Raw genomic sequence first — 21,819 nt, 5'->3', positions numbered from 1 at the left:
GTTAACCAGAAATTGACAGAGAAGTGTCAAGTGCTCTAATCCCAAACCATGGGGGAGAGGGGAGAGCAATGGAAGACAGACTGCTCAGCCAGCACTGATTTTCTTTGCTCTGTTCCCCTTGCTGTGGAAGGGGTCTCTTCAGCATCAACTTGAGTTGTCTGTTTGGTAGTGCTAGTAAATCCAGAGGGACTGTGAACCCACGGCCCAAGGTCCCTCTGCCCATGCGTGAACTGTAATATTCCTGCCCTAGGTGCTGTTTATAGTGTTAGATGTTACCTTCAGAAGATTGTTGCCCTCCCACATAGAGTCTCAGCTTTACCAAGGCTGGATCTCCTTCAAAGAGAGCAGCCTTCACAGTCCTAACAGGCTTTCATCCATATGGCTTCTCTCCTCCCCCTTCTCCTTCCCACTTTGGCTTTCTCTTGTTCACCTGTCTGCTCTGCAGCTTGCTTGGATGTATTGCTGACTTGGGAGCTCAAGCTTTCAAGGTTTCTGTCCTAGCATGTGGCTGAATCCTAAATGTGACTCTCTGGCTGTGAGCATGTTGCATGGGATGGGCTAAGGGCTGGACCGAAGCTACTTTCAACTCTCTCACAGTGCTTCCCTTCCCCACTGGCCAAAGGAGCCATACATCCTTTTCCTGGTAAATAAAAGAGTTCAAAGACCTGCCCTGTGGTTTCCTTCCTACCATTAAACAGATCCATCTCTATACATCAAATACCATTTTCTTTCGCAGCCAGCCAGCTCTCCTGACTGTGCTCTTTGCTGATCTGGTGGTTATTTTCGGTGTTGCTGTGGAGGTCTGCTCTCAGCGCACCAAGAGCCAACGCTCCTGACAGGCAGCACAATCCTGGAGTGCCTTGGCAGGCTGCCTGTGTCTGTCCTGCAGGCCCTGGGGGACTCTCACACGTTTTGCCGCTGATTTTCCCCTTTCCTCGAGATCTGAGGCGGTTTTCCGAGCAGTCACTCGGAGCAATCCTTCCCTTTGCCCTGCAATATTATTTTATTTATTTTTAGTAAATGTTTGTCAGTGTTTCTAACATTGCGCCTCCAGCAACGCGGCCTGGACTGGAGCCACGCAGCAGTCTGACAACCTGTTAGGCGAGTCTCCTATCAATTAGGCTGCAGCTGTCATTGGATCTATTCTCAGCCTCCTTGGTACGTGTTTGCAAATAACAGGGGCTGCTGGTTTGCAGCTCTTGATTTCTTTCCTCCTCCATAGCCAGTCAAGAACATTTTGTCCCTAGAATTCCTCCTGTCTCCTTTGTTTTTGCTTTCTAATCATCTTCGCTTTATTCTCCTCAGAATATATGCTCATCGAGGATGTTGTTGGAAGCAAAGTGTCTGCTCTCTTTATTATTTAATGCACAAACCAAGGAAAACCTCCCCCAAGGAAACAAAAAAAGGAATACCTCACTCAGGGCTATACTTTGATCCTTTAAATGTTTTCAGATTTTCTCCAAAGCACCCAGCCTGCCTCTTGCATGTGGGGAGCCGCCATTTTGAAAGCCTGCCTTGCATGGAAGCTCTCCATGGGGGCTGCTTTGTTTTTGCTGATGTTTGAGCTTCGAGATCATTGTGTGGTTTATTATCAGGTTTGCCACAGCTGGAAAGAGAGTCCCCAGCAATGTACAATCTGTTAGAATTCCCTCTCATGCCTTCTACCATTTGCACTTTCTCTTCTATAAAAGTAATAGAAATGGCTCTATAGCTTCTTTCCAGATGTTGCACACTGCATGGCGGTACTTGATGCTAATATTTCATTCCATAATCTGTGGAGCACAGCCCAGTTTGTATTAGACAGGGCAACCACGCTTAGGCATACAATTTTCATGTTTTGCTTCCGTGTGAAATGGGAAATTGGAATTGGGGTGTTCAAGCAAGGCAGAAACACCCAGGGTGTTTCATCCTTGGGCTGACTGAAAGATACTCTTTGATATTACACTGTCATTTCTTTCACAAGCCAGGCTCCAGCTTTGCACAAAATCACTGGAAGCTGTTCCAGTTTCCTCACAATCCGTAAGTCCTAACAACATGTCTCCATCCAGCTTGCAGCTTTGGAGGCAGAGCCAGCCCATCATAGGCAGATTGAAACAGTTAAGTTTAGATCACCTCATGCTGAATTGGCAAAAGTCCCTGGACTTGCCTGGTGGGAGACTAAGGACAAGGGCTTTTTTCTATCCCCACTAAACAGCACACAATATTGCAGGATGCTTCCGCTGCATGTGTTTACTCTGCAAGAATAGCCATGAGGAGCCCACCCAGTGCTGTACCTGTGCTGGCATTCAGAGGCCTTGAAGCTTTTGTGCATAAAATTCCCTCAAACGAGCCATGTGGCCCTGGCAGCTCTGAAAGTGTCCCTACACTGTTCATACACAGCTCTGCCTGTCTATGCTGTACTTCTGGAGTACAACAAGCCCATAACAGGAAGGCTTCACCAGGATCCCAGCACTGGGAACTCTGGCATTACAATACCAAGGAGTGGGTCAGCTGGCTCACTGAGAGGAGTCTGTAGGGTTCTGAGCATCAGCTCAGCACATAAGCAACAGGGGCTTCCATGGGCAAAATTAGGGAAGCTGGAACATGTAGAAGGCCTAGGCAGGGTGTTGCTGGGTTGCCAGGTAGTGCATTAGCACCTCAGAAAGACCTGAGTGCTTTTGTGGTCCTCTTCCTAGGAAAGGTGACTCTAAATCCCTTCAGAAGCTGCTATTTAGGCTAGGATGTAGGCTCCCCCAGCACTTCAGGTGTTTCATGAAATACTTACTGGACATAGATCCTTTTGAGCGGTGCTACAGATCTTTAGGCAATCTCTGGCTGAGACATTTAAGGTTTTCTTAAGTACTTATTTAATGAAAACCAAATTTTGTATGTGTTTAGCATTTCACATTGCTCCTGCACAACCACTGAGCTTTCAGCTCTTTGAAAGTATAGTTAGAACAAGCTGCCATCCTGTAGACAGAGCTTAATTGGCAAGAAGATGTAGTTTATGCAGTATTTATGTTCTCCTGGTAAACAGAGACAAGTAAAATGTTTTACTTGTTAACATCAATTCAAAGGAAAAGCAAAGGATGGCATTTGCTGTAATCATGTTCAATGTTCTGAAGGCGTCTGCGTGTTTCACCTTTATTCTAGGCTTTTGTTCAGAATTTACTTCTTCTGTTTAATAGTGTGTGACTGTTTCTGAGAATGCAGCGTATGACTTTGTTTCAAGGCAGTATGTTAGTAGAAGGGTTCTCTCTGGATTTTTCAGTGATAATATTAAGTAAGTGCAGCAGGAGGACTGGTTAAATGAGCAGCAGGGGCCTGAGCTGACTTGTTTGGTGTTCACTTCTTCGGCAGCTGCCATTGGAATAGTGTTCAGATTAATGTGATTACTTTTTGCAGTGGCTGCAAGTTCATAGACCAACTGTGCACTTGTATCAAAGCCATTAAAATGATCTTAGTCCAGGTTTCCTACCAGAATTATTTATATAAAATGCATTTGAAATCCTATATTGGCCATTTACACGTGAGGTTTTCTATTTCAGGAAGCTTTGGAAACAGCCAGAATCTTCAGCTGCACCCTTTCCAAAAGATACAAGATCCTTTTAACATTTAATGATGACTGAGAAGGTGCTTAAAAATAACTTAGAAGCACAAAGCACATTAGTGTGCTCTATATTGGTTACAGGACTGGACTAACAGTTAAATTTTGGATTCTATTTGCATTTCTTGTCCTTTCTTGCTTCATAACCTGAGATTAATTGCCCAGTTCCCCTTGATAAATGAACTTAATGCTTACCTATTGTCCATATTTACATCATTACATTTAGGAGGTGATATAATATGAATTCAGCTTCCCAGAGAAAGGAACTGTAAAACTCTGTGGTGGTCAGGTAGTATAAAATATGTCCTTCTACATGACTGCACATAGTATTATCCACTGCATAATTTGCTGGGTATCAAGTCCATTTCACATGGAAAAGGTCTCTAGTTAATGATGGTATAAGTTCTTTTGGGAGGGATTATACTTTACTTACATATATATTTGTACAATATTCAACATAATAGCAAGCTAATCTTGATGGTATCATTTATGCTTTGCTACAATTTATACAATATAGGTAATCAATTAGACTGATTCTTCTGTATGCTGCTAAATGGAACATGAACAGCTCATAATGGGCAGCAGTAAATAGACATTTGTATGTACACAGGTACACTGTGCAGTGAAAGAGTCATGCAGGAGACAAGGTGCTGAACAAAACAGCCTTGCATAAAACCAGACATTCATTTAAAGGAAGAAAAATGTTGCTGAAAGCTGCAAGATTATTAGCATTACTATGCATGAGGAGTAGTGAAAGAAGATGTTACAAGAGGAAGAGGGACATTATTCAAGTGTCTAAGAAGACAGACCATCAGCAGCAGTAGAGAAAACGCTTCCAAAGGAATAGCATAGCATTTCAAACACTAAATTATAAGGGGACTGAAGCTTTAAAAGGTATGTTGGAGTTACTGCATTATTTATTACTTGAGATTGCCTTTCCCCCCAAATGCTTGAGTTTTGTTCCATTCATACAGAACAGAAAAGTCCTTCTCATACTTCTCGTCTTCCCAGGGCTTTCTGGGTGCTGAGCCAGCTCCAAGTGTTGAGATAGAATTTACTCTAAGCAGACATTGATTACCTGCAATACTACAGTGGGTTAGAGCTGCTTGTTAGGAAGGCTGGGGAAGTGGGAAGGATTTGGCTGCCATTACTCTGGAGCTTGGGAAAGTTGGGCTCAGAATTCATTATTACTTTGTATTTTTATTGCATCCATGCCTACAAGCTGCAGGTCCTGACAGGGATTCACAGTGCAGGGTGCTGTCCTTTCCCCAACACATATAAGGTCTTTTGGACACCTTTTTTGAAGCCAGTGCATAGCTGCACTGACAGCACAGTTACTCAGAGTGCAGAGGCTTACTCTAGGAAAAAGCTTGCAAAAAATATAGCTTGTATCAGTTGCCTGAGCAAAAGAAGCTGCATTGGCAAAAAGGAACTTTTTTTCCCCCTTTTTGCTCATATTACAGCTGTGTCTACATTAGGGCTTCTGCTGGCATAGCTGAAAAAAAACATCACACTCGTAGCTGACAGGGATATGCTGTCAATGTTTTTAAACAGATGAGTCTGAAGTATTTCCACACGATGGATCAGTGTTTGTGTGTGCGCGCAGGGGGAGGGGTGACCCTGCTTTAAAATAGAACTTTCTAAAATTGGTTTGTGCAGATACCCTTAAAACGGCAAGGACTGCCCCTGCCAACAGCTTCCTGCTCCTGCCCCTCCTGCCCTCCTCGCCTGGGCTCAGACCCCAGCCCTGTGCTCCCCTCCACTCCCTCCTTGCCTACCCCACACCCAGGTGGGTCCACTGCTGTCCTCAGTTCTCCTGCCTGGTGTCTGCACTGGTAGCATCTCACCTCTGCGCTTCGGCCTCCTCTCCACACCCCTTCACTGAAGCTCCAGTCCATGGCCTCTGTCACCAAGGGCTCTGCTCCCTGCAGTGTGCGTTTCTTACCTTCTTCTCCTGCTGCTGCTCCCAATGCCTCCTGTCGGGCATGAAGGCTCAGGCTTTGCGGACAAACAGAAGTCTTCTATAAGCTCTGTGCAATTGCAAAATGTTTCATTTCCTGAAGCCAAACTGCATGTTAAGTCAAAGAGAGAGCAGAGGGATTTGCATTTTGAGCAGGCAGGCAGAGCCTTTCCAGAACATCTGGAGGATATTTGGAGGAAGAGACAGAGCTGCGATAAGATCACAGGACTAGAGCCATGAAGGCTGGTTGTGCTGCCGCTTGTTCTGACCAGACAATTAGTGATGTTTACCTTGATCCATCAGCTCAAGGTGGCTATGCTGTCCAAATGGCACATGAAAGCATTGTCTGTACTAGCTCCTGGGGAAGGAATTGATCCCAGAGCTACTGTGGTCTTTCTGAGTCACCTTTGGGCAAGAGTTACTGCTTTGGTGCCTCAGATTCTTCATGTATAAAATGAGACTTCACAGCCATGAGGTATGAACCTTAATTTGGTCAGACTGGTCAGGAGTGAAGTCCTGTGGTTCCTGAGCCTGCTGAAGCACAAGGAGCGGGGATTACTTGGTCCTCAGGCCACTCACACTGCTTTAGAAGTACAGTTCTGTGAAATTACCTTGCCAAACAACCAGCACACAGAGTGAGGGACCAGGGGCAAGCAGGCTTCGGAGCAGGCAGCAGCCTGGGCGAGGGAGTCCTTGAATCTGCCAGTGTGCACAGCCAGCACCCGAGCCCTTACTGATGGTTCATGCAGGTAATTCACAGGTTATACACCTGGAAATGAGCCATAGGAACTCATTTTCAGAAAGAGCAGTGAGAGGACTTGTTTTAATTCTTTCTGAATCTGAAAGTTTAAGCACTTAAGCAGCATTTAACCAAGTAACCCACAGCCCATTGGTATCAATTATTTGTTCAGAGTTTAAACTGACATTTCATAAGTATGTTAATTGATACTGCACTAACTTACTATAGGTATTTTCCTAAGTGCCAATTAGCTGCCTCCAAATTCCCCACAATTGAAGTTTGCTAGTAAGAAACTAATTATACTAGTTTATTGCTGATGGAATTACATGAAGAGTAGATTTCACTCTTACATACTTATTAGACCTCAATAAGTGATCCTTAGCAGTCTGTTGCTATTCAATTAAGAAGTAATAACTTCCTTAATGAATCTAATTGAAATGCTTATTTCAGTCAGGCACCTAATAGAAAATGCTTTACTTTGAGCACTTTTCTGAGTGCTAGTCTTGTTTACTTAACAAGAGCAAAATGGAGCCACTGAGGAAAGTTCTGAGATGAGAACTGAACTACTGCTGGTAAATCCCTGCCAAATATGACCAGAAGTAATTTGCCGGGTGATTTCTGGTGTACAGAAACATCCTGGGAATAAACCAAGACATTTCTCTCTCTGAGGGTTTAAATCCATGGAGGGAATTCTGCAGCATGAAATCCTTCTAACATGTTAGTGAGGGATGTAGAAATGCTGCTCCGCTGGGAAGCACAGCTAAGCTCCAGTGCACTGCTGTGGACACTGCCACTGAGCTCTTGTTACAGTGCAGCCCTTAAAACTCACTCATTTTCTCTGTGAGTCTGCATATTTGGCTTAAGAGATTGATAGAAAAATATGATGATGGCTACATTTAATGATCTAAAACTATTGGTATAATTGCAGCCCCAAAGAGGATGTAACTGGGGGGGGTTTATACTGTTACGTGTCCTTCAGTTAGACTGACAGTAAATCACTTTGAATTCAGTCTTTGCTCACAGGCGTAACCTGCACTGAACTGTCTTGAGTGACCGTTGCTGGGGCTAACAAACCCCAGCTGCTATGAGACAGCTTCCTAAGGCAAGTGGCAAAGGAGTGCATACAGTGCACATGGTGAGCTCTTACGCTGTGAGTCTCCTGAATGGGCAGGGAGAGAATTCTTAACTGGGACCTTGTCGTCTAAGGAAATGATAACCTGCTTCATCCATTTATGGGACTGGAAGGTCCAACCAGGGTTGGCCTCTGAAGCTATTTTGGGTTTCAGGATTAAAAGCCTGGTTTCTCCTGTAATGAGGATTTAACAGACAAGTCTTGTCTTTGTGGATAAATGCCAGGAAATCTTCTCAAACAACACTAACAAATTATTCCATTTGGCAGCATTAGTGTATGGGCAGTAACCTTTCCTCAAGAATTTTTAGCAGATAGATTTAGTGTCAAACCTCCCGGTAACAGCCTGCAATATCTTCTCCAGTCTATCATTAGGTTTGTTCCCAACTTTTTAATGTATGCCTTCTACTCATTGAATTGAAAGACCTTATTGATCTCTTTGCAGCTGAACTGATTATTGGGGTAAGAGAGAGACTTCCTGAAAGAAGCCAAGAGCAATTATTCATTTAACATATTCTGGTTCTAGTAAACTTCCATTTAACCTCCAGGGTTAATGATAAAAAAAACATTGCTGGTTGGCTGGCATAAATTCTTTAAATCAGACAGAAACTGAGCTCAGGCTGGTGCCTTTAGTGTCAACTTTCGTAATATTCTTGGGGAAAAATCCACTCAGATGTGTTAGTATTCCAGAATTGCTTTATTTTAAAGCAACAGCCACAACAGCAAAACAACTCAACCAAGAGCATACACAGCCCCAGAATGAAAACACATTCTGCAACTCTGGGTAGTTCAGACATACTTAAATAAGGTTTCGGGGACTTCGTAGGTCTCTGGTTACTGGCTGAAACCCAGTGTTCATCGTGAGGTATTAGCTAGTTGGTGTCTGCACCTTCTTTAGCTTGGAATTAGGGGATATGGTATGTTTTCCAGAGAAGCCATGGTTCTTCCCTGTGCCTACAGGGTGAATGATACACATCATAGCTGGCGTCTTTGTTAATGTCTGAACAGAAGACAGAGGATTAAATAGGCCTAACAGCTGAGGGGATTTTCAAAGGCATGAGTGGTATTCAAAAATGTATCTCCTGCTGGTTTCTATGGGTTTTCCAGTCTTGCTTTGAGATTCCTGGTTTGGTGTGGGTCTGTCTCCCCACTGCTCTCCCCGACTCTGTTGTGGACAAGCTGCTTATGGGTGTTCGATGAGATCTGGGGAAGTTTTCAGAGGTACGAATGGCAACACCCAAGTTACACTGGTGGGATGGAGGAGCCCATGCTTGGTGGGAAAGAGCTAATGGAGAACCATCCTAGAGAAGGTTCTAGTACCCCATGCTGTGAGGAGCTTGGGGGTGAGGTCAGGTGCCATAACAAAGGTGCAGTCTGTCTTTCTGAGGCTGGGTTCCTCTCACCCTGAATTGACCTTGAATCTGAAGCAGAGGGCAGTGGGGCTATTCCTTATGAAGTAGCAGCCAGAAAAAGGAGAATCCTTCACTGGAAGGACTCTATGAAAAAACAACTGAGCACTAAAATACCCAAAAGTGAGGTTTCAGGACAGGGCAGTTATTGACCTGTGCAGGACAAGTGAAACTGTGTTTTGGACAACACAGGGAGGAGTATGAAAACTCTAGTGCTGGATTTAGTTAGAAACTGCTGACACTGTTGGCTCTGTGGCATTTGAGCAACATTTTTTAGAAGCCAACATCATAAAGCTGTCCATTGTCCAGCAACCAGTTTCAGGGCAAACATTTCCATCCCCCTCCCACCGCACCCATTGAATTGAGATGACAGGTTTCTAAGTAGTTTTAGTCTGAAATGTGATGTTTGGCAACTGATCTTGCTTTGTGTCCTGTGGGATATCCTGTCCCTCCTGGCCTGCAGTATCTTATGTCATTAGAGCCTCTTGAGGCACATCCCCTCCCTCAGAGTAGGGAGAGAAATTCTACCTGGAGTTTTGTTCCCGTGGAAGAGGAAATCCAGCCTTTTACCAAGTACTCTAGTTCAACTGAAGCAGCAGGAACTATCAGGGAATGCTTGTAGTACGGAACAGATCATGTGCAGTGAAATGTCATTTTCAAGTGCTTTCTGAACTACCCATCCCAGTAATGAAGCAGCTCTGAAATACCACATGACTTCCTCAGTGCGCTGCTCTATGCAACCTCGCCTTTGATCGTGATGTCACTTCAGATGAAAGCCTCGCTTGGAGAGTGGTAGGTTCTGCATTGGGATCAGCTGATATCCTGTGGGATCTCAGCAGTGGAGGACTATTTGAGATGTGCTCTCTATGCTTGTCAAAGAGAAGTGCTGCAATAAAGACAGTAGTCAGATATTCAAACTCGCCTCAGTTTGGGTAGAAGGAGGCCTTCCCCTTGATGTAAAAAGACCTGCTTAATCTGAAAGTTCTTCTAGAAAGGATTTTAAGGATGAGTTGTCATTTTCACTGTCTTTCAGCTCAGTGATTTCCTCCAGGTGGCCCTGCTTGAGCATGGGGATTGGGCCAGATGAACTCCAGAGGTTCCTTTCAACCTCAGCCGTGCTGCGATTCTGTGATTTTGGCATTTTGTTACCAATAGAAGTGAAACTGACACCACAAAGCACCTCTTCTGCTTCCGTGAGCACAAGCAGCTCTCCACAGGATAGCCTCAGTGAGCTCAGCCAGTACCCTTACATAGCTTTACTCTTGTGCCTGGGAGCCCGATGTTTGGTGCCTTATGTCCCAGCTGAGTTTAATGTATGTTGGGCTTTTCTAGTGAATTTAAACCCAGGCAAACTTACAACCGCACACTCTGTAGTCCAGGGGTGGCAGGAAGTCAGCTGGCCCAAGCAAGCCTGTCCAGTTCCCATTGCTTTACCTGCAGGAAAACGCTCCAAAAGCCCAAAGAAAGCAGAGACATTTTTCTTACTCTGAAGCCTTGATGTCCTTCTCAAGCAAATGTGGCCAGAGATGATGTCAGGGCTGTGTCCTGTTTCAGCAAATGCTTTCCTGCAGATGTGCATCCCGTTTTGCTTTGGCCTTGCCCACACCTTCTTAGCATTTGTTTTCTGCGAATGTCTGAGTGATGGAGGGTGAAGGCCTGGCCCCATGCAGCTCTGCCATCTCATTCGATGGAGTCAGTATTTCACCTCGCTAACAGTGACAGAGACTGAATGGCAGAGCTGCATGCACAGACTCTCACAGAAATCAATTCTCACATCCATCATTAATATTGGAAGCGGTTCTCGCTCACCTCATCATTGGCCAGGCACAATAACCTGTGACTAATGGCCATTCACGCTCATAGGACATGGCCTGATTATAAGAATTTGCCATTAGTCCATAACAAAAAAACCTCAAGCTGTTAATTGACCAACGTGTATTCCTGAGGAAATCGGCATAATCAGATGGATATTCACTGCGCAGCAAGGGAAGGCACAGCCAGCTTGTGCATGGCTTTTATGATTCATCTGCTCTGATTTACTTTTGATTATTTTTCCCTCGTGTGAGGCCAGTGGTGTAAATCAAAGATTGGAGAAATAAGCCTGTGCTTTAAGTGACCCAAATTAAAAGCCAATTGCCACCTTTCTTCTCTCACTAGGCAGCTGTCCATTTCTGTGCGGGAACAGACATATGTTAAAGGCTGTCATTCAGCTGCAGGAGCAACACAGTTAGCTCATGGGCTCCCTTTGCCAATGTTTAAGGTCAGCTACTGGAAAAAGTTACAAAACAGCTCTTCCAGCCAGGTATAACCCTGCAGAAGGGCCTTCACTGAGGATTGTTATTTTTGTGCAAGTCAGAGAGATGCTGCCCTAGAAAAACAAGCAGCGATTCACAAAGTAAGCACAGCAAGATGGGTGCAGGGGGGTTTGGGGTTGGGTTTTTTTTGGCCATTTAAATTTTCCTGTTGCAAGATTCCTTTTTTGTTGATAAATGGGGTCCATTCCTGACAATGGTCAGGACACCTTGTCCATGTGGTAGATTTTCTTCTCCTTCCCTACCCATAAAGTATTACAGGAGCCTGAGCAACACTCTTCTGGCTGGCATGAGGGGAATAGGCACTAGTCTGGCAAGAAGGATACAGCCCAAGGAATTCACAAACTGTACCTAAACATGGTGACCCCCTGGTATCTCTGCTCTGGTCAGCAGCCTTCACTGTAGGACCCAGACTTGGATCTGGTTGGGATTTCCGTGACTAGAGCTCAGAAAAGTCGTTGGTGACTGTAGGAAAACAGCAAGCGAGCAGCCCATAAATCAGGTCATAGGATGAATTCAGAATGCGCTAATAAAATGAGAGCTCCCAATGAATTTCATTTCAGGCAGAGCAGAAACAGTTCCTCAGTTGAGACTCCAGGACAATTATAATTTCAGATGTGTGTCAGGCCAATGCAATTTGCCTACAAAAGCGTTTGCAGGCAGCAGCGGCTGGTCCAGAGGCAGGCCCCTCACCAGTTGCACTTCAGTAGGACTGAATAAGAAGGAAACAGTCTCCAGTTCTCTGAACAAAGCTCAAGCTAATTAAATATTTAATGTTTTTTTTTCCTCCCAAATCCTTTGGTTTCTTGCTCTTTCACACTGCGGTATGATGACATTTGAACAAACGCAGGGTTGGTAGCTTGGTCTCCTGGTACTGCCGCTCACACGAGCAGCTCACCCGCCGCAGCTGAAGCCCAGATGCCACATTTATGAGGTATTTTGTAGTGATCAGTTTTTAAAAAAAACATTTTTCCATCCCATGAAATTAACCGGCACCTGGGGAAATAGCAACCGGCTCCTCTCCTCTCCTGCAAATACCAGCCTTTCCCAGATGGGAAGGGATTTACTCTTTCCCTTTATTTACCTGCAAGATGTCCTTGATGGTGCTCAGAATCACAGAGGGAGAAGGAAAAATAAGAAAACCTTTGTAAGTGGAAAACCTTACAAACAGACCTACTGCACATGCTCCAACTGAGAGCCTTGTGAGGATCTATTATACTGAACAAACCCTGCATAATCTTCCCAGGGTGGCACAGTGAGCATCAATGAGACAGCACTAAGACAGAGGCAGCCTGATTTTTGTAACCACTCTGATTACTTTAAGACCCCAATTTAAAAGGCCATAGGTTTGTGCTGGCAGCGCAGGCAGAGATAACCGCTGACGGCTTTACAAATTGGTTTTCTTGCAGTCACCTCACTGCTGTGGGTCTGCAGCTGTTTCTGTGTTGTCTTTTTACCTGTGTGTGTTATGTACCAAATTATTTATGTTTTTCCCTACAAGAAAACCCAAAGCAAGGCAGAGATGAGTGGGAGCCTCGCCTCCATCTTCACACACCACTGTGTACCTCCCGCAGCCTTGAGCGCTCAGGCCAACCTCCCCTGGCCATCATATTCCTGCCTGCCAGCATCAAGCACCCTCTTGTGCTTGCTCATCAGCTAGCGTTGTGGCTGCAGAGTGTTCTTCAAGAGACTTTGGGACACTTAAAACCAACCAATCGACCCAGGAGAGCACCTGAGGGTTAAAATCTCAAATTGCTTTCATTTCTTCTCTTGCTAAGCTTCTCCTTGCTGTTGCAGTTCCCTTTCAGAATGGAGAGTCTGCAGGTGGCTGCTTTGACATCATCTGTGAAGACAAAGCAGTTTAAAAGCTGCTGTTACAGCTGGTTAGCCTTTGGCTGCCATGACCCCTCTGTTAGTAAAGGGAGAGTTATTCTTGTACTTCTTTTTCTAACAAAGGGTAAGTATTTGTTTTCATAGACTTTTGCAACCAACCAGGTTGTCGGGAGAGACGCCCGCCTGGCTCACAGCACTCTGGTTAAGGGAAGGCTGGTTCAATATAGACCAGAGCAACTAACAGCAGACAACGGTCACTTGAGAGTTTTCAGGTAAAATAAATACAGGTATTTTCTGAACAAAAATATTCCATCATTTGTGCTGTAGCTGCCCATTGCTATGTCACTAAAAACCCAACTGTTTGTGATTTCTCATTATGACCCTTCATGCCTGACTGAAAATTATTCAAGTGGGTGTGCTCCAAAAGGAACTACCCCTTCCCAGAGGGAATGCTGTTAGCTTTATGGCTGACACTTTCATGGCATAGGCATGGCTAATTTATTCTGATGTGGAAAAGCAGCACAGGCTTGCAGCATATGACAGCAATAGCTCTTCAGTTCATATACAGAAGCATATATAAAGTTCATATTTAAAGACATGAATAATACTCTTCCCCTCCCCCCCCCCCAAATAAATTGAAATTTGTTTCTGCACTAGAAAAAATACACATTATAGGTCTGGGGGGTTGGTGGTGGGTGTTTTTTTTAGCTCTATGTTCCTTTTCCCTTTAAAAGCTATATATGTATATTTTTAGTAAGCTACAACTGGGTGCCATTATATTGTTAAAACATGCACTGTAATTTCAAATTATTACTATCATCTTGACAGCACCATCTCATAATAAATCATTTTAATCCATTATCTAAAATCAACTTTTAATTAAAAGAATACATTATATTTGTTGTCTGAGCCTAAATTACCCTGATTATTTTAAAATTACGTGTGATGTTGGCACACGCTCAGTCTATGGCATATATATTTCTGTTGGGCTTTGTTGTCTGCCTGAAACGTGAATTTCAGTTATCAAGCATTAGTAAGTGTTTAGGAATGCTCAGGGTCTGCAATTAATTTTGCCAGGAATTATCTCTTTTTGTAGCCTGTATGTTAGAAGGAGCACATGATCCTCTTTCCAAACTGTACTGTATTTGCACAAAATTGGTATTTTTCTAACCTTAACAAGAAAGGTTTGCAGGAACCGGAACCCATCTGACACCTGGCTCAAGCTCCAACAAAGGTGTCCTACTGGGCATGTACTCTGTTCAGTGTATTATTTGGGCACCCCTGATGCTGTGCTACGCCCTGACTGCCTGCCAGTTACTTTGACATTTTATACTTAATGCAGGAGGCCGAAAGTCACCTACAGACAGTCCCTCGAGGCCACACATGGCAGCACGTGGTTGCAGGGAAAAGGCAGGACCCCTGTGTGCATCACTGCCCACCTCTGCAAGTGCCTGGAGAGGCCGATGAGAGGATGTTCCTGTGCCCCAGTCAGTCACACAGCTATCAAAGGCAGGTAGAGCTTCTCCACTGTCATCCCAACAACAAAACCAGCTTCACTAATAATGAAATCAGACACTGAGTACATTGGAATATTTTATTTTGACTTTACATGCGGTGTTAAAAACCCAAAGAACGTATTATTTACACATCCACAATACAAGTTTACAAGATATCTATACATGTTAAAGTACTCTATAGTATAGAGCAGCTTCATTTAAGGGTTACTTTTTTATGCCGTACCATTAAAAAAGATACAATCTGCGTTTACCTTTGCACAAATGGATAAAGCATCTTTTATTATTAAATTAACAGAATAAGGACTAGGTTGAATGTTAGAAATTTCAACATAAATACTGAGAGAACTCACATTACCATCTACAAGGCAGCACAATGTTACAGGAGGTTATCAGGGTTCACATACATTTATTGTTCGGTTTCACACAAGTCTGTATTAATATTTGTAAAGTGAATTCAGATCAGTTTGTGTCTTTTGACAACCAAGTACATTTTTAATAGTTATTAATCTGTAGTGTTTTAGTTGCAGGACAGAAGTGTTTAGGAAAAGAGATCATTGATTTTTGGATCCAGAGGTCTCGGGAAATAAATGTCCCTTACAGCCTTACAAGAAAAAAATGACTACTTCTATCCTCTATTCTTTGTTCTGTAACAGAGATCCTCTCTTCAGTGACTAACCTTTTCTCCCCCTTGAACACATAATATAAATCTCCACCGTCTCTGAAACCCATTGCAGTTATTTGTCCCACTAATTCATGAATATTCCTCTGCTGTGGTTATTTCTATAGTTATGTTCAATAAACAATGTGGTAGTGTGTAGTTTGCAAGCTAAAATAGCCATCTGTGTTGAACATCAGCTGCAAGTGGATACTGTAAAACCTACTAAATAGCTTACACAACTTTAGCAGGTGTTCCATTACCCTAGAAACCTCATTTGATTTCACATTATATGTGTTTGATCCTTCGGAGAGCTGGAGTGGAATGTTTATCATGGTAAGGTGATTTAATGCTGCTGTCTTCTTGGACTGTAGGCTGCCTTTAGTTACCATTAATTATTCTCGCTTTTTATCTTTTTTTTTTTGGGTGCTGTTGAGAGGTTTTATAACTGGCACTCGGGAGATATGTGCTATAGTGAGAACACTTGACAGATTCATTTATTTTTTTAGTACTTTTATCATTTGCATGAATAAGGCACAAAATGCACAGATTCAGGTAAACTCACACATAATATTTACAGAATATTGTCATTACCTGCATGACTTTGGAAAAAAAAACAACCTTACATTACACAACAAAAACGAATTGATTGCACTACTGTTGAGTTTTCACAGACTGCTTCTGCCAGGCCAATTAATGTTTCTTCTTTTTTATTGACAAGAGTCTATCAGCGTGTAGGGCATTATTAAATGCAACAAAAACATAACCTTCTCTAGCTACACAGGCCTTTGCTCAGTGGATTGATTATTAGCTGCCCTCAATGAGAAGTACAGGGTCACAGGTTCACAGTGGCCAGGTACTGGATGGAGGCACTGTGGAAACACAGCGCAACTCCACCGCTCCAGCCCAAACCACTAGATTTGAAATGCACAGCTCTGAATCAATAGCAGCATAACAGAGTTATGAAGAATTAAACAATCTGCGCTCTTTCACTGGGTGACTAGCTCATCGAGGCGGTAGTGTTCAGAAGGTTGGCAGAGATGTGCAGTTCATCCTTAGCTGTCTCCAAACGGAACCCAACGGGCTGCAGAAGGCAGAGTCATCTGTTTGTTCAGTCATGCTCAATGTAAACAATTCCATAGCATAAAAGATGCAATGGGAATCTAAGCACGTCCTAGTGTGTACAGTACACACGCACATCCACACACACGCACAGCTTTATCTGTGGCACAAACAAAATGCCACACACATGGAGAGAAAAAAATAATAATGCTACAGTTGGGCCAGAGACTGAATTCCAGAAAATTGATTGTTAACCCAGATAGTCGTTGAGACATTACCGTTTTCTGACATTTGTGCAAGAGGCAAGGTGAATGCATACATAGTAAAACGTTCACATTTAATGGGAAGGACCACGCTTAATGGCAGTCTAAAATGGAACCCATTTTTCAAGTATTTGCTCACTGATTTTTTTCCCAGTAACTTTTTTAGCTATTCAGAACAGTAAAGTAGCCCCCACCCCATTGTGCTACATGTCTCCTTAGCTCCAAACAAAAGAAATGTAATGACCAGCACTTTCCTTTGTTTTTTGTGTTTGCTCTTAGCAAGTACGCAAAGCCTTGCTATAGCTACATGTGGCAAGACACAAATGTTGCTGAAGTAAAGACAGTTTCTTTGGCCACTTTGTTCTCTGTAATAACAAGCAAGTCTCTGTCTTCTGTGTCTACCACAACATCATCTCACAACCTGTACAGGTCAACGCCACACTCATTTTTAGCACAGACATGTCCTAGTAACTGTACTTGTTCAGTGGTCTGACTGAAGTTGTCTGGGGAACGAATGAGGGTTTTGGTGGCACATCAGGTTTTAAGGAGGATGTCCTCTTTATGCCTGTACGAGGAAGGGTGCCGTTGCTCGTGTAACTGCTCTGCCTGGACAAGGAAGGCTGGAGGTGAACGCTGACAGGCGTCCCTTGCATATAGTCCATCTTTGTGCCTGCCGTGGGAGGTATGTATCCCCCACGATTAATACTAGGCTGTCTGGATAACAAAACACCATTTGGTGAGTTTAAGTTTTTAGGAAGGGCAGATATTGAATGCCTCTGTGAAGAATTTTTGTGATAACCTCTCTGCCTTTCCAGAGAGGTCATTGGTACTCCAGGGGTGGTGGGAACGTCCACTCGTTTTGTGGGGCTGTTTCTTGGAAGAGTTGATGGAGGAGAGTATAAAGATGCCTCCCTGTTGGGAACCTTAGGTGGGATCTCAGACATATTTCCCATTGGATCCAACATTAAAGTCTGGTGGGCCACTTGAATATCTCCCATAATTGCTTTGGGATTACCAGTAGTTTCATTTAAGTGTTTCAGAAAATCATTCAGGGTGTTCCTGGAATCAACAGATCTCCTGTGGTCTCTTTTGCTGGATGGTTTTGTAAGTGGGTGATCAATATGCTGCATCTTTTTGTCTGCCTTGTGTGCATTAGAATTTGAGAAAGACGTATTGTAATCATGGGTAGCATTGGGAAGAACAATAGCACTAGGGATATGCCCGTGACTTAGAGGAGAGTGCGGTGGAGGACTGGAAGGAAAAAACTGAGGGCTTTTTAGCGGCGTTTCCTTTCGTGAGGCATTGAGGTTACCAAGTGCTTTGTCCGACTGACTCTTCATAGCCTGCAGAGTCTTTTGTTGAAGAACTGGTGTAGATTCAGGAGTTGGAAGCGCAGCTAATTCCGGAGGCTGGCCCCTGTGGTCCATCATCATGGCCTTCGTGTCACCGTTTGGTGGCAACTCCTTCCTGCTAGTCAACAGGTTTGTGTAAAGTTTAGGGGAATCAATGTTTTGTTGATACTCCTTAACAGGACTATCAAAGAGCCCATTCAGTTTAGCAAAGCTCCCACTGGAGTCAGTACAGGACTGAGCAGATTCTGCATCTTTGTGTATTTTTCTGGATTTCCGTACAAATATATCCCGGTAACAGTAAACGGCCACTCCCGCAATAAAGGCTCCCAGGACAAAAGCGGCAAAGACACAAGTGATAAGGACATTCATATGTACCATTTGGTTGGACTCTCCTGATTGTACTTCCCACCTTACACCTGCAAAAGACACGCAGTATATCATAAATCTACACACAGTTCATATGGATACATTGAGAAGGATGTAGCCTCCCTCAGGGCTGTGTCTAGGAAGTGTTTGTAAGTGCTCTGTGTAACTCAGCTGGATCCTGCACTGCTGAATGCAAATAGTTTTCTAAATAAAAATGTGTGAGCATTGACCAGTCTAAACAAAGACTGTCCATTTTCTTTTATAACATCAAATTCTTGTTCAAGCTTCTCTCCTTGTATGTCTTTCTGTTTAGCCTGTCCCCAAATTTTCTTTAAGGCTCACAAATAGGGGCCTGTATGTTATTAACATTAATAATTTCATCTGGAAAATTGAGGTTGGAAGGTGCTACTGGGCCAGAAAACAATAACTCATGGATGGATTTCTCTCTCAAGTTTCTGCCCAACTCATAAATCAGTAGCAAGAGAGACAGGATTATGCAAATGTTGTGTAAAACTCTATCACGTACATATTGCATAGTGATAACCATGTTAATCTACTACAGTGTAGAACTTGTGAACTAACCCAGCCACAGGCTGCTAGTCTTGGAGTGGCACACCTTGCATTACATAAATGTGCAACTGTGGAAGTTTCAGATTATTAGAGCACTAATTTTTCTTTTTAGTCAATAATGAACATAAATAGTTGTATAACATTAAAAACCCCCAAATTGCAAGGTTAAATTATTAGAGAATGTTAAAATTTAGAAAACTTTTAGCTTAGACCAAAACCTTGAATACTAAATTAGTTTTTTATTTGTGTATTAACAAGCTCCCTTTGTTTTCTGAGATTTTTTTAAAGCAACCACAGACATCTTGCAACTAAGACAATGTTAGTTTTTAATGGAAGTAATTCTGTTAACTATCCCAAGGCATGTTAAAATGAAAGAGCAAGAGGAAGGAACAGGTTCACTTTTGTTACAGGCAAGGCCTTTGAACATTGTTAATGTTCAGGGTTATAGGTTTTAATGGCACAGTGCAGAAGAAAGAAAACATGAATAAAGTTCACTATTAGCTATGACAGGAGAGCAAATGATAACAAAAACTTAAAGCAAAATGGAAAATAACTGCAACAAATTAAAATGACAAATGCACTGCCAGAATGGCTGACAGGAAACCTGATATGTTTTGGTGAATGGTAATAAAACACAAATGGGTTTTGGCTGGTGAGATTTTCAGTAAATACAGAATTGTGCAAACATGTCTGTCACCTGGCTATGCTGTGTACTGATGAAGACTTGGGTTAAGTTTTTGTTACTGGAGTGAAAGCTTCTTGATTCTTTGGTTGACTGCAGCAGTCCTGCTGAATTAAACCCTTTGTTGCTGCAAGAGCCTAATCAAAGGTTCACTTAGCCAAAAGAATGCCTACAGAAAGATGAGTTATACGCAGAATATGCTTCTTCTTATGTTCAGGTTAAAACCTGTGTGTGTCTCACTATGCACTGAGATCATCTGTAAAAGGATGCTCATAGCCACAGCTTAAAATTTCAACACATGCTTACTCAGATCTGACCCATGCTCTTCAGGAAGGTGGTGCAGGCAGGCAGAGTCTGGGATGCACCCCATTTAATGCATGGATCTCCCATGGACCTGTGCTTTGTTTTCTGTTCTGTCACTCCAAACCAACCAAAGAACCAACTCTCCCTTAAGCTCTTGTAAGCAACCATTCATGAGCACCAATAGTCTTATCCAAACAAGACTGGTCTGAAAACAACCATCAGAGCTGCAGAAAAAGTCTTGAATGTAGATTTTTTTAATGCATCCAGAACTCCTACTGATTTTAATGGGAGCTTTGGAGCACCCCAGGAATAAAAGGCTGAGCTTATTATCTGTATTTCCCATTATAAGCTCTAAGCAGCACTTTGTACACCAGATAAGTAGGTAAGAAAAACATGATTGCACTGTCTGCATATTCACGGGAAATGGGTGTAAAATATAGCCTAACAATCATGGCTATTACATTTTAGCCTTAGACAATGCTGAGACTATCAGGTTTCCATTCAGCTGCAATGTATTCCCTGGTAAGGCCTTACCCTTTGGGACACCTGATAATGGATCAGAATAATCAGAAGTGTTTGGATCATCTTGAACTACAAATTTCCGAGAGCCAGTCACTTTAGGTTTCCAGGAACCAATCACTTTGGGTGATATAACTGGGATACTTGCCATTGTGGTAATGGAAGCTGAGGAGAACTTCATGTCTGTGGTGGCAAACAGATTTTTATTAACGTGTTTCATGGCACATCTAAGCTATAGCTGGAGACAGTATGTAAAGGGAGTTACAAGTCAGAGCAAAACGTGACCCCCCTACACTCTGCAGAGGTACAGAGGGCTGATCAAAATCAATTGCTTCAACACAAAAAAATACATTAAAACATCAACAGCTGCTAGCCGAAAAAGCCAGAAGTCAAACACGAAAGCAGTGCAAAAGTTAAAGTAAGCAACTGGTGCAGGTGAAAGGCACATTTTATTCTATTTAATTGCCATGTTCCTCACTGGAGACAATGCACTTGGCTGCCTTCTAAACACCAACAAAAAAAAGTTACTCGGAAAGATCCGCGCTCCTGACAGGTTACTCCTGAGAAACCAGATCAGCTCCACTAGCGCTATTAGGTTATACCAGGAAGTGCTGAATAAGCCATTTCTACAGGTGGGGATGAAAGGAATGTTTTAACCCCTGTTTTGTAATGGTTCCTAAGGAACAATGTTGCACAGATTCTTGCTCCTCTGTAGTACATTTGCTGAACAAAATCACCACGGCCTACTTGAAAATGCACGTGAGGAGGAAACACATCAAATTGGGGTTACAATCCAAAGTCTGCTTTGCACACTCAAGTGCTTTGTGTTCATTGTCCCAGCAGGTTTAGGCATGAATGTCTATGGCTCAAGATCTGACTCAGAAATGTACTTCAAAAGCACACTTACTTACTTGAAATAATGCTCAGTTGTATCTGTGTCCTAAAATATCACTTTGAAAATTCAGCTGATAAAGTAAACACTTGTGTAAGCAGGGCAGCATTTCCATGTAACAGTTTTGGTTTATTTTGCTTTCCAAAGTGAGTCCCTAACTTACAGTATGGGTAAATATATCTGGAAAATATTTGTCTCAAGCATTACTTCTTATTAAGTTACAGAAGTGCAAATATCGCAAACCAAAATATAAAACAGCGTTCTTGTTTTTGCTGCGCTCTTACCAAAACAGACTGTTTTCATATTTGTCAGTCAGAAACGTGCACCTGGTTTGAAAGCAGAGACCCAAGTTCCAAGGAGCAAAGACTGGAAAATAAGAGCTCAGTCTTGCTCCTGTTGAGGTCAACACAGGTTCTGCTCTTTTGAGTTCAGTGGAGGAATACTGGGTCTCGCCTCCCTTCACACCAGGGGCTGACAGTGAAAACACCATTTGAAAACCACTGAAGGAGGAAAAGATGTGAAAGTCCATCTGACAATAATGCATGCATTTTTTTCTAAGCCACCTTTGTCTACTCAAGTCCTCATTCAGCTACACAGTTTGTGATGTTAAATTTTTCCATTATCATAAGCTACTTAAAACATCTCAAAAATATAGAAATACACATTGTAG

General features: G+C 42.9%; 1 protein-coding gene and 1 long non-coding RNA gene across 11 annotated transcripts in view; one reads left to right on the top strand and one right to left on the bottom strand.

The window, feature by feature from the left end:
* Positions 1–13,138: 13,138 nt before the first annotated feature.
* Positions 13,139–16,132, top strand: LOC134168737 (uncharacterized). Its single transcript, XR_009966649.1, has 2 exons — positions 13,139–13,240; positions 14,311–16,132. It is a non-coding gene; the product is annotated as an uncharacterized LOC134168737 (long non-coding RNA).
* Positions 16,133–16,720: 588 nt separating this feature from the next.
* SEMA6D (semaphorin 6D) overlaps positions 16,721–21,819 on the bottom strand; it is a 218,533-nt gene continuing 213,434 nt past the window's right edge. For 6 of the 10 annotated variants that reach the window (XM_062628606.1, XM_062628625.1, XM_062628616.1 and 3 more), the window contains 2 exons: positions 20,273–20,440; positions 16,721–18,233 (listed from right to left, as the gene is read on the bottom strand). In XM_062628606.1, the coding sequence (XP_062484590.1) occupies positions 16,930–18,233; positions 20,273–20,440 (1,472 nt within the window). In that variant the 3' untranslated portion in view covers positions 16,721–16,929. The remainder of the gene's footprint in view (positions 18,234–20,272; positions 20,441–21,819) is intronic. The other 4 variants (XM_062628644.1, XM_062628661.1, XM_062628653.1 and 1 more) reach the window with 1 other exon arrangement.

The sequence above is a fragment of the Pezoporus occidentalis genome, unplaced genomic scaffold (assembly GCF_034315485.1).
Source record: "Pezoporus occidentalis ecotype Australia unplaced genomic scaffold, CSIRO_AGI_Poc_V1 ctg11, whole genome shotgun sequence".
NCBI lineage: Eukaryota > Metazoa > Chordata > Aves > Psittaciformes > Psittacidae > Pezoporus > Pezoporus occidentalis.
Note: the sequence above shows the minus strand (reverse complement) of the source record. Positions and strands in the feature narration are given on the sequence as shown.